At 36.2% G+C, this 14,587-nt stretch overlaps 1 protein-coding gene across 9 annotated transcripts in view; it reads right to left on the bottom strand.

Annotated features, from left to right (window-relative positions):
* Nucleotides 1-14,587, bottom strand: part of OXR1 (oxidation resistance 1) — a 260,076-nt gene that overhangs the window by 44,304 nt on the left and 201,185 nt on the right. For 7 of the 9 annotated variants that reach the window (XM_039706072.1, XM_039706068.1, XM_039706073.1 and 4 more), the window contains 3 exons: nt 11,865-11,972; nt 10,639-10,758; nt 6,583-6,735 (listed from right to left, as the gene is read on the bottom strand). In XM_039706072.1, coding sequence (XP_039562006.1) covers nt 6,583-6,735; nt 10,639-10,758; nt 11,865-11,972 — 381 coding nt within the window. The remainder of the gene's footprint in view (nt 1-6,582; nt 6,736-10,638; nt 10,759-11,864; nt 11,973-14,587) is intronic. The other 2 variants (XM_039706075.1, XM_039706076.1) reach the window with 1 other exon arrangement.

The following is a 14,587-nucleotide window of genomic DNA, read 5'->3' as shown; positions in this document are numbered from 1 at the left end:
TAGAAAACAAATTTAACAAGACTGCAGAAGTCAATGAGTCTACTGAGAAGAATGACTGCTTCTCTTTAAACAAATAACTTCTGTGAATTCTGTAAATAATTACAACAACAAAGCAACAGCTTTTCTACATCTGAGCTCTTTCATTAAAGGTGATGAAAATGGAATTTTATTAATACTCTCTAGATGCTACCCAGAAATTGTAATAGGTTTGATGGCAGATGGATTAGATGATCACTGTAAGTCCCTTCCAACCAAAATATCCTATTCTATTCTTTCACTGCCCATATACTGCATGTGGATATTCTAAACTGCCAGGCTGAAGGGAAAATGGTAAGGCTGTATGACTGCTCTATTGAAGGATTTAAATGTTAAACACCAACTTCCACAATTATGTATTACTCAGCAGAAAAAAAACCCAATAATTGAGTTCATTAAAGAGCTCTTCATTTCCAGAATAATATTGTCTGCATTTGTCTGCTGTCTCATGAACCTTCCTTGACAAATTAAGCACACAGGAAGTGCTAAAGCTTTTGAGACAATAAAAGAGATGATATTTTTCTGTCAAGGGGTGTGCTGTCACAACAAAGATATCATTTGTGTCAACAAGCTCCAATGCTTTATAACTTGCTTTCAAGAGCACAGATAAGACTGCTTCAGCTGATAGCACAGGCCTAAAATTGATTAAAGAAAAAAATCTTCATATGTTTGACACTGTTTATCTGAATATTAGAGAGTCACATCATCAGAATAACATGTATGAAGAACGAGCTACACACCAACCACTCATTTCAGTTGTCTTGCTTCAGACTCAGTTTTAGCCGTTCAGAAAACAACAACTTACCCCTCCCAAACCCACAAGCCAGGCTTGTTAGTATCTTAAGCAAACACCATGATATCAAGGACAAAAATCTATGCATATGCAAGGCTACTCACTATATAAGAAAAACAAATTTAAGAGACCTTCTATTGTAAACAGAAGCTTACTAGAGAAAACTGACACTGGTACATTGACATGGCCTTAGCACATATGGAATTAAGGATTAAAGTTTACCTCTGCAGCCTCAAAGACACAGCTAGAAATAATAAAACCTTACGTTCACCTTAGAAGAAACCCTCAACACCAATAGGTAGGCAGGCATTCCACATGAAAATTAATTGGAAAGTGTATTTCTGTGTAAAATTTACTACAGCAATAGAAATTGAGAATTAAATACTCAGACCTAGCAGGCTTTTATCTGAATTTGACTAAGTGTCTGATCAAATATTTCACTTGCAATTAGTATAAGGAAGTGAAAGATTACAGAGGTATCTTGAAAACAATGCATTTATAGCACCTTAACAAGAGATGACGTGTTTCATTCTTGATTATCTAAAAAACATAATGCAACACTTCTGGTTCACAGTTACTAGACATGGCCCACAGTTACTAGATGAACACTTTAGTATACTCTTCTAGAGAAGAACTGCTGCTCCATATTAATAAAATTAAGTTCCTAATAGTAAATTAATTAGCATTAGTATTTTTGTCACTTTTCATTATTATGTCCAAGGATCACTGAATGTTAACCCAGGTAGCTAAGCAATGCTCAGGTAAGAGCCAGATGAAGAAACATTTGTTTGGCTGCAGATTTTAATTACTCTTTTTCAGACATGCCAACGTTTCTGACACTTGCTCTTATAATTTCTATGACTCCTGCAGGAAAAATACCTTCTGTCTTTACTACCTTGTTTGCAGGAGTAAAAGCTTCCTTAAAACCTATTACTCAGTAGATGTTGTTTCTAGTATGGACACAAACCAAGTGCTATTGATTCTGGGAGGAAAAAAGAACATCAGAATAAAACATACAAGTGGCAGCACACAAACCTTTAGCCAACTGCTTAAGAGCTGCTCATGCATACTCAGTCTTTCCTAAGAGATGGAAACTGCAGCAACTCCAGCATTTGAGAGCCAACACCACAGATTTGCATAAGTCAATAAAATTTGCATCTCTTCTTTAAAGGAAACACCTGAAACTTCATTTCCATGCTGGAAATGAAGGATCAGACAGATTTCTATGCCAGCACACCTAAAATACATATATTCCAGAACTATTGTATCAGAATACACAATGATGAACTCTCAAGCATTTTAGTATCATGCACTTAAGGTTCTAAAACAATTTTTCTGGTTACTCATACACATTTATGCACTATGGCAGCAGATCTAAAAGTCATGTCATAAAATACCCAGGAACGGGTAATAATGGTGACACCAGAAAAAACCCTGGAGTATCTCTGTATCAATAGTGTGGCTGGCAGGACCAGGGCACTCTGTTCTCAGCCCTGCTGAGGCCACATGTCAAATACTGTGTTCAGTTCCGGATCCCTCAATTCAGGAAGCACATCAAGGTGCTGGAGCAAGTTCATAAAAGGCCAACTGAGCTGATGAATGGTCTAGAGATTAAGTCCTGTGAGCAGCAGCATAGGAAGCTGGGCTTGTTCAGCCTGGAGAAGAGGAAGCTCAGACAAGGTGTGCCAGAGCAGGTTTAGGTTGGACATCAAGACAAATTTCTTCACAAAAAGGATATGAAGCATTGGAATGGGCTGCCCAAGGGCATTGGAATGGGCTGCCCAGTGAGGTGGTGGAGGTACCATCCTGGGAGGTTCAAGTGTTCAAGTGCGACTGGATGTGGTACTTAGTGCCATGGTCTAAGGGACAACACAGTAATCAGGGAAAGAATGGACTTCACCTTAGAGGTGTTTTCCAACCTAAATGATTCTGTAATGCTGCTCTTGGTAAGTTACTTCCAAAGATGACTGAGAGCCTAGTCTGCTCCCCATATCTAATCTCTTTGGTTCCTTGCTTTTGGAGCAGGGAGAAAGTTCCCAAGCTCCTTCTCTGACATGGTTGAGCTACTGAAAATATTTTCAGCGTTAATATATTCTTCAAAGTGAAGAATATCATGGGGGCTTATTTATGAAAAACAAAGCCCTTTCTATGCCTTTGTCTACCAATATTAAGAAAAGATGAACCCAGCTTCTGCTTTCTGGGCTACTAAGTTGGGTCTTCAGCCCAGATCCCTTTAAAATAAATCAAATATTCACTTAACATTTCAGAAGCAACTCTTTATTTTTTCACAAATTCATTTTTTCAAAATAGCCACAAGAATTATTTTAATTATGTTGAATTTTTCATTGAATATTATTTGAATATTATTTCAATTGAATATTATTTGAATTATGTTGTCTCTAACAACACAATGCTGTTAGAGATCTGCAAATCTCTAAATTTTACTGGAGCACAAGCTCCAGTAAAAACACTGGACAATGGCATGCACACTACCAAGTGCCACATGACTCCAGTATCCTGATCTTTGCTATAATCCAAATTTTCTAGTTCTTGGGAAAAAATAATTTTAAAAATGAACATCTATAAACAGCTTAATTGTTGCTACTGAACCTTGGGAAATAGTTTTTTAGGGCATCCTCCACAAAATAACCAATGACTTGTTTCTCTTGGACTATAATTACTAAGTAGTTGTTGCAAGAAAAAATACTAAAAATACTGTCTATGAAAATGAAATACAAATTAGACTCTGCATGTTGCTACTAAGTAGTTCAACACGATACTGTTACAGGAAGTTCTGGTTGTGGAACAAAACTCCCCAAAATAGCACTTGCAAAAGTCAACTTTCCTGTAGGCAATAGATTTTAAAACATGAAGTAAAACTCTGTTCAGGCAAAGTTCAGATTTAAGATCCTCAAAGAGAAATGCTAAGCCACTCTGTTACTTAAAAACAATGTGGAAATTCTAGGTTATTAAAAAAAATAGATCTCTTGATTCTTAAAGCTGGTCCAGAAAATATTAATCCAGATACATAAAAATATACATCTTGAAAGTAGACTAAACTGCACAAGCAGATATTCAGTTCTGAATCAGTTTTGTCTTCTTACCATTAAAATTCCTTACACCTCAGGAAATGGAAGCTCTAACTCCCATGCAATACCTGAGATGGAAATCTGATCAATCATTATAAAGGGAGGTTTAGAGCCAAATTATCACATTGGTGAGCCCACATATTAAGATTAAGCAGTTCAGTAAAACAGTTCTAAAAAAGTTTGCATGGACTTCTAACAAGAAGTTTTCAAAGATAAGCTCTCCAAATAATTCCAGTACATTTTTGAACACACATTTTTTTGAATAAAAACTGTAATTTATGATTTATTAAACTTTTATCATGAAAGTGACATTTATGTCTTGTTTCTCACCTCATAGAAGTTTTGAACCTCATCAATGTCCTCCTTTTCACTTAATGAATGATAAATGTGTGTTTTCTGCGCTTTCATTTCCAGGTCAGTGGTTTGGGCTTTTTCAAGCCTCAGTATCAGTAATTTTCCTTTACCAATTACATTTCAAAACAGTTAAGTAAATTAGCAAAAATAACAAACTTCCCTTACTTGATTCAGTTACAATCAAGCAGGCTTTTGAAAGTATCTTTCTTTTGGCTCAAAGAACAGTGCAGAGAATGAAAAAAACCCAGAGCAGCACACTTTTCTACAGCAGAAGCCAACAGTGCAGCTGTAAGACAGGGCACACCTTGCAAGTCAAGGTGTGACTGCAGCACACCATGACACTGATTTATTGTCTGTACAGAATATTCACATCACCCTGCCTCTATCAGTAGCCATAACCAGTTAACATGGAGCAAGTGCAATGAACAGAGCCAGCATTCCAGGTTCCAAACACTGCTTCTCAGAGAACTCCTTCGTGCTTGTCCAGAAAGTCACTAGTGTGACTAAATGCAACTCCAACCATATACAGAATAAACAGTCTTAAAAAGTGAGAAATGAGACAACCTTACCGTAATGAAAGCTCGTTTGCACAGACACATTGAAAAATAGACTTTTACTAAATTTCAGTTTACAAACAGCAGTCACATTGATGACAGACTTCACAGCTGAAGCCCCAAAGAATGGCTAACTATGAGCTTCAAAAATCACTTTCAGAGTAGGAAGCAGAAGATAAATCTTTTAAGTTTTTTCCAGAAAACTTTTGCAAGTTTATCATCCTGCATCATGAGGAAATTTATCAAGGAGAGGCAAGACAACATTCAAGAGGACATTCTTACCATATGTGGCACAAAGTCTAAATTACATGCTAGACTTACAAGATCTGGCACTCAAATCTGAGCAAGTCAGTATTCATTTTTCTCCCACCCACCTCCCCAAGTATGGATAGACACTGTTATGGGTTATACAACTATTTAGAAACAGAATTCTCCCTGAAGCTCTTACAAAATAGGCTGTAATGCTGAAAGCTAAAGACCATTAATACTCCCTGTAATATTCTGAGGAGAAATTACAGCACATAAATACTATGTTGTAAATTTTAACCCCAACATTTTAACATCAAATTTCTAACCAAGACTCACAGGTCTCAATTCCTCTGCATAACAGCACTTAAAACTGATAAGTAAGAATGTGCCTAGGATCAACCTAGAAAGTCACCCACAGACAGAATGCAACAAGTGAAAAAACTACCTGAAAAGTAGAACAAAGTAAAAAACAAAGCTGTTCCAGTACTTGCCTCACCAGCTTCAAACAAGTAGCATTTGTCAATACACACAGATTGTCAAAAGGCTTCAAGCCTAGACAAACATAGATTTGCAATCCTCTCCCCATCAGCCAAAAAAACCAAAAATCATAGTTTTAGGAGATTCTTATTAATCTGCTTATAATTAGTACACCTTATCTGCAAACCTATGCTGAACAGCACACAAAAAGCAGTACTTCTACATATACACCTGAACTTCAGGTAAAGGAGGAAGTATTACAAGTACTTTGAATTTTATTGTATTCATTGAGTGAACGCATTTTTCATAGATAAAGTGTTTAATAGTAATTTTTCTGTGAGGTAGGGAAGCAATACATTTTGATTTTTGCTAAAGTGTTCTGAGATAATGGCAAAACACTTCACCTCAGTCCCTAGAAGTCTGTGCAAGACTTGTGCACTTATGAGCTAAACAGAGGTTAATTAAGTGTCACTAACTTGGAGGCATTTGGTGTAATGATGCTATTGAAAGAACTGTAACTGCTTCAAAGAAAAAAAACAAAATCAAGGTTTCTACCATACCACACCAAACCAAATGGTGAACAATATAGAACTTGTTGTAGAATCAGAGGTTTATTCTGCTCTCCTTGTTCTGCTTAAAAAAAAAATAAGGAAGGAAAGCTACACAACTGTGTATTTTCTAGTACAGTTTAAGGCATGGTATTGCCCACTGTAAGTAAAGAAAATTACCTCTGAGAGATACTAGCATAAGGAACAAACAGACCTCATGTCCTCAACATACAAGAATTATGTAACAGTACAGCATCCAGGTATCTCCTGTCAACTGCCTGCATCAATCATGTTCTGAACAAGAGGCCTGGAGAACCCAAAGGAAACAGTGAGTTAAAAATAATAGCATATTTATACAGACATATACATGTGAGTTGATTCACCTATTCATCCCTGACTAATGTCCATTCTATGTTTCTACCTTAAATATGCTTTATTATTACATCCTATACAGTCACAGTAAAACCTGAATGTCTCAGTACCTTGCCATTAGTGATGTACTTGCAATTAATTTTTAGAAATTTCTCTGTAAATGCTTCCTCCTCTTCGGAGGTGGATGATACCACTCTTGAAGGACGAACACATGCATGTGCTGGTGAAACAGCTGACTCCTTCTGCTGGACTCCATCTGAATCCTGAAAGGAAATACAAAGAAACAAAGAAGAACTTAGCAACTTGCTTTTTTCAATATCAACTTCTGGAGATTTTCTGCTGTGTAACTTGACCAGTCAGGTCGTTGATGGACAGCTATAAAAGAACTGCCCCAACAGAGACTCAAGGATTTGAAACTGACCACCAACACAGCAAACAGTGTTCAAGGCCAGGCTGGATGGGGGTGTGAACAACCTGGTCTAGTGGAAGGTGTCCCTACCTATGGCAGAGGGGTTGGAACTGGATACCTTTAAGGTCCCTTCCAACCCAACCTATTCTATGGTTCTACAAAAGATTTTTTTTTAGAAGTCACATACACAAATGCTGAATAAATTTGAACACAATGATCCTGGCAATGTTTCTGGCCCATGTTCTACTCTACCCATACAGCTCACATTTTTCCAGTATTTTAACTGGGCTGCTTTGGAACAGTGTCAAGGGCCTGGCTCTAGTCAGGGTAAGAAACATGCCTTCCCTCATCTGCTGAGTCTGTCATTTCCTCACGGAAAGCAATCAGTATTGTCAGGTATGATACAGACTTGGTAAATTTTCTCTGGCTGTTTCCAACCATCTTTGTCAGTCACATGCCTGGATTTAACTTTCAGAGGATTGCCTTCATGACTTCCCTGGGAAGATAATAAAGTTATCTACCTCACTGTCTACCAGTATATCCAACTGAGTAGTGAACATGGAACCCTACCAGGGACAGGACAGACAACAAAAAAATCTGTTTTCAAACTAAAGATAAACAAACAGTAGACAGACTTCATCAAAGTCTATTTTAATAGACACAGAAACTCTGGTGCTTCATCCACATCTAAAGACTTCAATTTCATACCCAATTGCTATTTTTAGTTACTAATAAAATACTACTATTTCTAAAAAAACAGGAACTCCCATGTTCCCTTTGGTTTTCTGCTTTCCTGTTCAGTTCTAGTCACAGATTGCAGATAAATGCCTTTAATCATATCTAGGAACACTACGCACAACTGTTTTCAGTTCATCATTTCTCTGGCACTACTTTAGCCTTTGTCAGCATCTTTCAACCTTCATTACAGATCAACCAGAAAACCAAAACAATATACAGAACACTAAACTGAATTTTGCTGAAAAAGCTAATCAAGGTATAATTAGGAAACAAACCTCCTGGAGACTAATTCTCCTTCTACATATGCCTTCCTACTGAAAACTACAGGGTGCTCTTGTGACACAACTCAGCAAGTGACTCTGAAAGTGCTCAGCTGATATCCAAGCCCACTCATAAGCCAGCTGCTTCTCATCATATTGCCACATGATACAATATCAGATCCCAGTATAGCCTGGGAACAGGAGGGGCAGAGGGATGCACCACCACAATGGTAGACTTTCCAATTTAATGATGATGCCCTTGTCACTACATATTATTTTGAAGTGGAATTTAAGCTTGATAGGTAGCAAAGCATATAGCATCTTTTCAAATATGTGTCTAAGACTGCTGAATCAGAAAAATCTTTCAAAAACCCAGCAGCACCAGAAAAGCTTCAAAACCCAAGCTAGTTCTTACATAGTCTTACTGGCAGCAACAAAATTATTGAAATACACAATGAAATCTTAGGTGTAACTAAATTAAAACAAAACAAAAAATAGACCAACAAAAAAACCTACCAAAAATCCCCAAGCTTTAACGAAAAGTTATGCAGGTCTTTTATCAGCCACATGCTGGCCTGTATCTAGCCACATGGCTGTGGGTAAGCTACTCCAATTTTCAATAAAACAAAATAAAAAGAATAGAACACGTCAGTTTATTTTTGACTGAACAGGCATTCAGATATTTGTTAGCCTTCTTATTAAATTTGTAACAAGAAATCACTGATTATATTGACCAGAGCAGAGAGAAGACTCCTTTACATTATATAAGCAAAGGAACACATCTTTACATTGAAACATGATCAAATTTAAACCACAAAACTGGGGGACAGTCAAAGAAGACAAATCAAGAGAGCATTAAAATGTACACTAGTATGTCTCTCCTTCATAATGATAGCAAATCAGCAAAAAGAGAAAATAAAACCATGAAAGACAGGTGCTATGATAAAGAACAAAACCCTCCAGCCTTAACTGCCCACACAGAAGTTAAGTGCCTTTTGAGTTGTTAGAGAAGACTGAAAACAAAACCAAACACGCACAGTCCACACTGACAAGTACAAATGATTTGTTCCTTGATTTTTTGACAATATTTCTTCTTTGCTTAGATGTACTTTGAAAGGCCTCAGAAACAAAATAATTATATTATATATTATCTCATTGCTAATCTGACCTTCCCTGAAGCATTTAAGAACTGCTTGTGATGATCCACGATGTAACAAGATACTTCATTGTTACATAACTATTTTGTGCATCAGTTAAATGAAATTTAACATTCCAATTGTTACTAGCACAGGACTGACCACACTAAATGAAAAAAATCTTTTGCAGAAGAGGTTTTCAAGTATTTTCATTTACTTTGTTTCTTCTAAACTTTCAAGTTTTTATCTCCCATACGAGCATACAGTCAACAAAAAAGTTTTCAAACACATTACAGCTATAGTTACATTTCCTTATCTTATATGCAAAGAGATACACAAAATAATTGACAAAGAAAGAATAAGGTATTTTTCTGGCATGGACTCTATAGGAAAAGCTCAGATTTCCAACAGTAAAATTGATAATTTTTCCCTCTAGTAACTTCTCACAACATATGTGACATGGGTAGGTCTTTCTGAGACTGACATAGCTAGAAGATATATGATACAAGAATGTATTCTTGCAGGTGAGTCTGCTTACTGTGCTACACCACCCTCAGTTTGCCACCAAACATAAAAGAAATTATTCAACATAAATGACAGACATAAGGACTGGCACATTAAAACAGAGAAAAGATATCACAGCAAAACCAAACTGTTTCTCAGTCCAAGGGCCACCATAGACTTTGTAATGAAGCATGGGAACCTCATCAGCAACAAAGCAAAATCTTTATATTTAAACTCGTCTTTAAGTCTCAAACCTCCCTAAACTCTGAGCATACAGAATCCTGGAACAGATGCTTGACAGTTTGACTGAGTAATGTCAAAATACGCTAACAAGAAAATTTCTTATCTGAGAGGAAAAGATTGTAACTGGGAAAAGAACAGTAGTGATGCATGGAGAAGCATCCAAATGAGATCATAGTTGCAAAACCTGCAGAGCACCCCAGGCTTAAATACTGAATCTTCCTGGTTGGACTGTTCCCTATGGGATGCTGCTGACAGCAAACCAGTGTTCCTGGAAATAAACATTTCTTCCTACAAAGCCAGCTGCTACCCAAAAATCTACATTTGAGCTGAATTACACCTCAACACAGGTGGCTAAACATTTTTGCATTTTGAAAGTCTGCAAATGTAGAACTACTGAGTAAAAGTCAGCTATAATTATTTCTGCATTAGTCCTTCACTAAAACTCCCTTTTTTACTTCATTTTGTGAAATGAAACTAGAGAGTCCTCTCCGACACCTCTAGAGCAAGCAGGGAGAAACTGAGCATTCCTGCCAATATGTCTTTTCTGCCAAAAACATCAATAAGATTAGAGACAAATGCTTAACAAGCTCTGAAATGTAACAAATACAGAAATGCAACAGTAACTAAGATTTCCAAGTTCAATGACAGTATTTTGCTACAAGTAATTTGACTTCAAATCAGTTTTCACATTGAAAACTATAATTTACAAATCAAAAGCTTGTATTTACTTTTAAAAGGAACAATTTTACTTTCAACTCCAAGTACTGTCTAATACTTTCTCCCCAAAACAAAAGGACAGTTTAAGAAGAAAGCATAATATCTGTAACATTTATCTTGTGAGGGAAAATTAATTTTAAGGACAATAGATATACCTACATTTACTGTAGCCTTGTCAAGCTCTGCTTCGGAAGATGTAGGTGATAGGGGACTTACAGGACTTAGAGAGGGGGAGCTGTCCACACTAGATATGTAGTCTGGGTCAGGAACATACAAAATCTATAAAGAAGATATAATGTAGATAGAAGTTAGTTATGCTTTCAGATTTACTTTGGAATTCCCACCAGTTAAGTATATTTACTACGCTTTCTCGAAATAAGCTACACAAAACCATTTCTGTTCCCACTACTTTTAAAAGAATTATGAGTTCAGGGAAAAAATAATACTAAGCAAAGCACTTGAAATTTTAGCATTTCAAGTTTTAAATGCTATATTGATATAATTTTGATTTTCATATCAGAGGAAGAAGTTCATAAAGAAAGCATTAGAAGTATACAGCATGACAGAAATAAGAGTGTCCAAGGAAATGTGTCCAAATATTTCTGTTGCTATGACTCTACTATTTCAGCAATAAGGAAACAGACTCACTAAATATATTTAAAAAATTCAACTGAAAGTATTCACACTTTTAAATACATTATTTCAGCCATGGTAGGCATTCAATTTACCTAGAGAAAGTTCTGCAGCAATCAGAAATGAACACAGAACTTGATCAAACAAAGGGAAAATACCAAATGGCTGATGGCTGATACCACAGTTGACCTATCATTTGTTTCCAGGCCTGGCATTCAAGGAGAAGTGAAAATTGAAGGCAAAAACAGGAGGGGAGAAAAAAAACGCAACAGTGACCTATAATAAGTGAATGATAATTCAAATACTGCTGGTAAAAACATCAAGTTTCCAGAGCGGAATATAAACATTATTCAATTTGTTAAAACAGAATTGCAGGCAGTACTATACAGTCACGGAATGTTGTTTGTAAGCTCTACCCTGAACGTGTCTGCCGAGCTAGAGTTCATAAACCGCCAGCTATATTTCCAAAGCAACAATATGGCTTGTATCTAAGTGTTATTATTGTACCATTAAGTACATCTAGTTTTAAAAGTCCTCTGATCTTATATAAGGGACACAGGTGGCTTTCTTACATGTTTCCTTTTAGGCAGTTATTTAATAAGCACAAGGAACAGACCGGAGAAAAAGGAAAAAGTCTTTTACAAAGCCAATAAGAAAATCAGTAAGAAACGTACTTTAGCACTCTGGTAGGAATGAGAAATATAGTAAAAGAGGACTTTGTTGAATAAGTAACATGTATAGTGTAATAGTACCTGTCCAGGAACGACTGCTCTGGAGAAAAGCTTATTTAATTGAACCAGTTCATTGGGTGTTGTATCAAATTTCAAGGCAATACTGTTTAAAGTATCTCTTGATTCCACCTGTATCAATTGGGGAAAAACAAACAAACAAAACAAACCTGTAAGCAGTCAGTTCAAACAGTAGCTTACATCTTTTAGCATGTGTGGATTTACCAAGATTCTAATGAACTTTAATATCTTTATTTCTTATGACTGCCCACCCCCCAAAAAACAACAAAGCCACCACAAAAAGCATACCTAGCCCCTAAATATTAGTCTACTGCAACCCCCTGTAGAAACACACACCTTCCCACTATGTTTCCAGGTGGCCAGAAGTGTCAGTCACACAGTCTGAGCTGTTGGCTCAGCTACTGCACCAGACCTTCTGATCTACAAATGCACTGCTGGTTACCACTGGGCAATGCACCATTGCCTGGGTTCACAGAATGATCAGAATGATTCATTCCCCCTCTTCAACTACTTTTCTCCACTTTTCACCTACAGAAAAGCTGAAGAGTTCTCTCTATAAATATAAACACACCCTTTTACTATTGAAATAAGCTTCTATTAGACCGTGACTTTCAGGTAAAATCCATCGCTAAGAAAATGCAAAATTGCTGAAGCAAAGCAGGTCGACTACTATGACAGCAGATGGAGCATAAGCATTTTGAGAAAGTGATTCCTAAACAAGGAAAGTATTTTATTTCAAGCTCAGATTCTGACCTCCATCTCGCAAAGTGTAGTCAAAATTACCTACTAGAAGAAAGCAAAAGGAAAAAAGTTTTACACAGAAAGACTATTTCAGAATAAAGAATTCCAAGCCTTAGGAATAATGGTGATACAAGGAAACAAACAACCAGAAGGTTTACTTCATAATGGCACAAGACTTCATAGACTCTGTACCAGGAAAAAACAGATTTTATCAGTTCAGCCAAGATGAAGCTATATAAGCTAAGATGTATTTCCAGCTCAATGTAAGTAGAGCTAAAGAATTCTTTTCCATATAATTTCGTAAAGATACACTTCTCAACCTAGATTCACTAACAAAACAATATAAGCATTGCCAAAGAAAAGGCAAGTGGCTTTTTTAAGATAGGATTAGAAATCTATTACAAGATTTTTTTATACAGGAAGCTAAAAAGCTAAACAAAGCAGCAAACATCTTTCTATACTAGTATTTCCAGTATGCAAGACTCTATTGTAGTAGCTCTCAGTCATTCAGTACTGTATGATCACAGATATATATATTTTAAAAAAAAAGAATATTTTCATATGCCATGTTTAACTGGTACTGCAGCAAAAATCAGAACAGGACTATAACATAACCAGATATGTACTACATGTTTCACAGACCATAAGAAAACTAACCACCAAATCACTGAACAGTAAGATTTCCATCAGAAGCTCCACATGATGCAGAAGCTTTGCTAAAACAAACTGTGAAGTGAAATTCAATAGTTTTGCCTAAGTTTGCACTCACATAAAGTTGAAGGGCAACAGTCAACTGCTAGGTAAATCTTTCTTATGTATCACTTAATCGTTAAAGCAATTGTGTTTTTAGACTAACTTAAGACATAAAACAAATTAAAAGCATTCAAACCACAAAGCATAAGCCCTTTTTATCATGCATTCACTCTATACAGCGTTCTGAAATAAAAACATCTTGTGAAATAGCTTGGCAAATAAAGGGTTTATCTCACTCATGATAAACACACTGGCAAGTATAAGCTTCCTTTTTGTTTCACTGTCAAGTTTGCACACAAAGTCCCACTACATGGGACTTCAGAGACCAGCAGATACCTTCTCAAAACAATGACACTGCTCACATAATAGAGAATTCCTGAAACATCTTCCTAGATTCCAAGACCTATTTTCCAGTTCTCAGGCCCTCCACTATTCTAAAGAATAGAATCTGAACAGCCAAAACCTCAAAGAATAACTTTGTAAGAAAGCACAGACCTAACAAGATTTGAACAGTGCCACCACATACCATGGATTCCCAGCTTTTTCCCTATCCATTCACTGCTATAGGAGACGGCAAGTTATTCCTTCTCTCTCAGAAAAGAAACTTCCTATATATTGAGGTAGCTAGTTAAATGCTATTCTGAATGTTAAAAATTTTATATTAATATTTTAATATTACATCTTCATTGAGAATGCACCCATGTTTCCCAGGTGCACTTATGCACCTGGGAACAACAGACAGAGAACTTCAGCCACCACTATCTCTGATTCAAACTACCTTTTTTTCCTTCAGATCAGCAGCTGGCAAAGTTATTAAAAACTTTATTCTACTGGTATTTTAATGAACTTTACTGTAATTGCATCTTAACAGTCAGAATTCACTCGTTCTGCCATTAAAAATTAAATATCAAATACATATGAATCAGGGTGCAGAAATAATTATTTTTTGTTTCAATACTAGATGTCCAAGAGCCAGAAAATCAAAAATAGCTTATTTTAATGCTCTTAAACTAATAAAATTAAACAGATAGGAAGACTAAAAAAAAAAAAAAGTGAGAACAAAAGGGAGTAAATAACACAGCTTTGGCACTGTACCCAAGCCTTCAGAAATACCAATTATGACTATATTAACTAATTGTTAACAGGCCTAACTTATATAATATGCAACATCAGTAAAATAAACCCTGTAAATATCATAAAGCCAACTTCAAAAATAATTAGTAAAAGACATA

Source organism: Passer montanus, unplaced genomic scaffold (genome assembly GCF_014805655.1).
Source record: "Passer montanus isolate IOZ18808 unplaced genomic scaffold, ASM1480565v1 scaffold19, whole genome shotgun sequence".
In the NCBI taxonomy this organism is placed as follows: Eukaryota; Metazoa; Chordata; class Aves; order Passeriformes; family Passeridae; genus Passer; species Passer montanus.
Note: the sequence above shows the minus strand (reverse complement) of the source record. Positions and strands in the feature narration are given on the sequence as shown.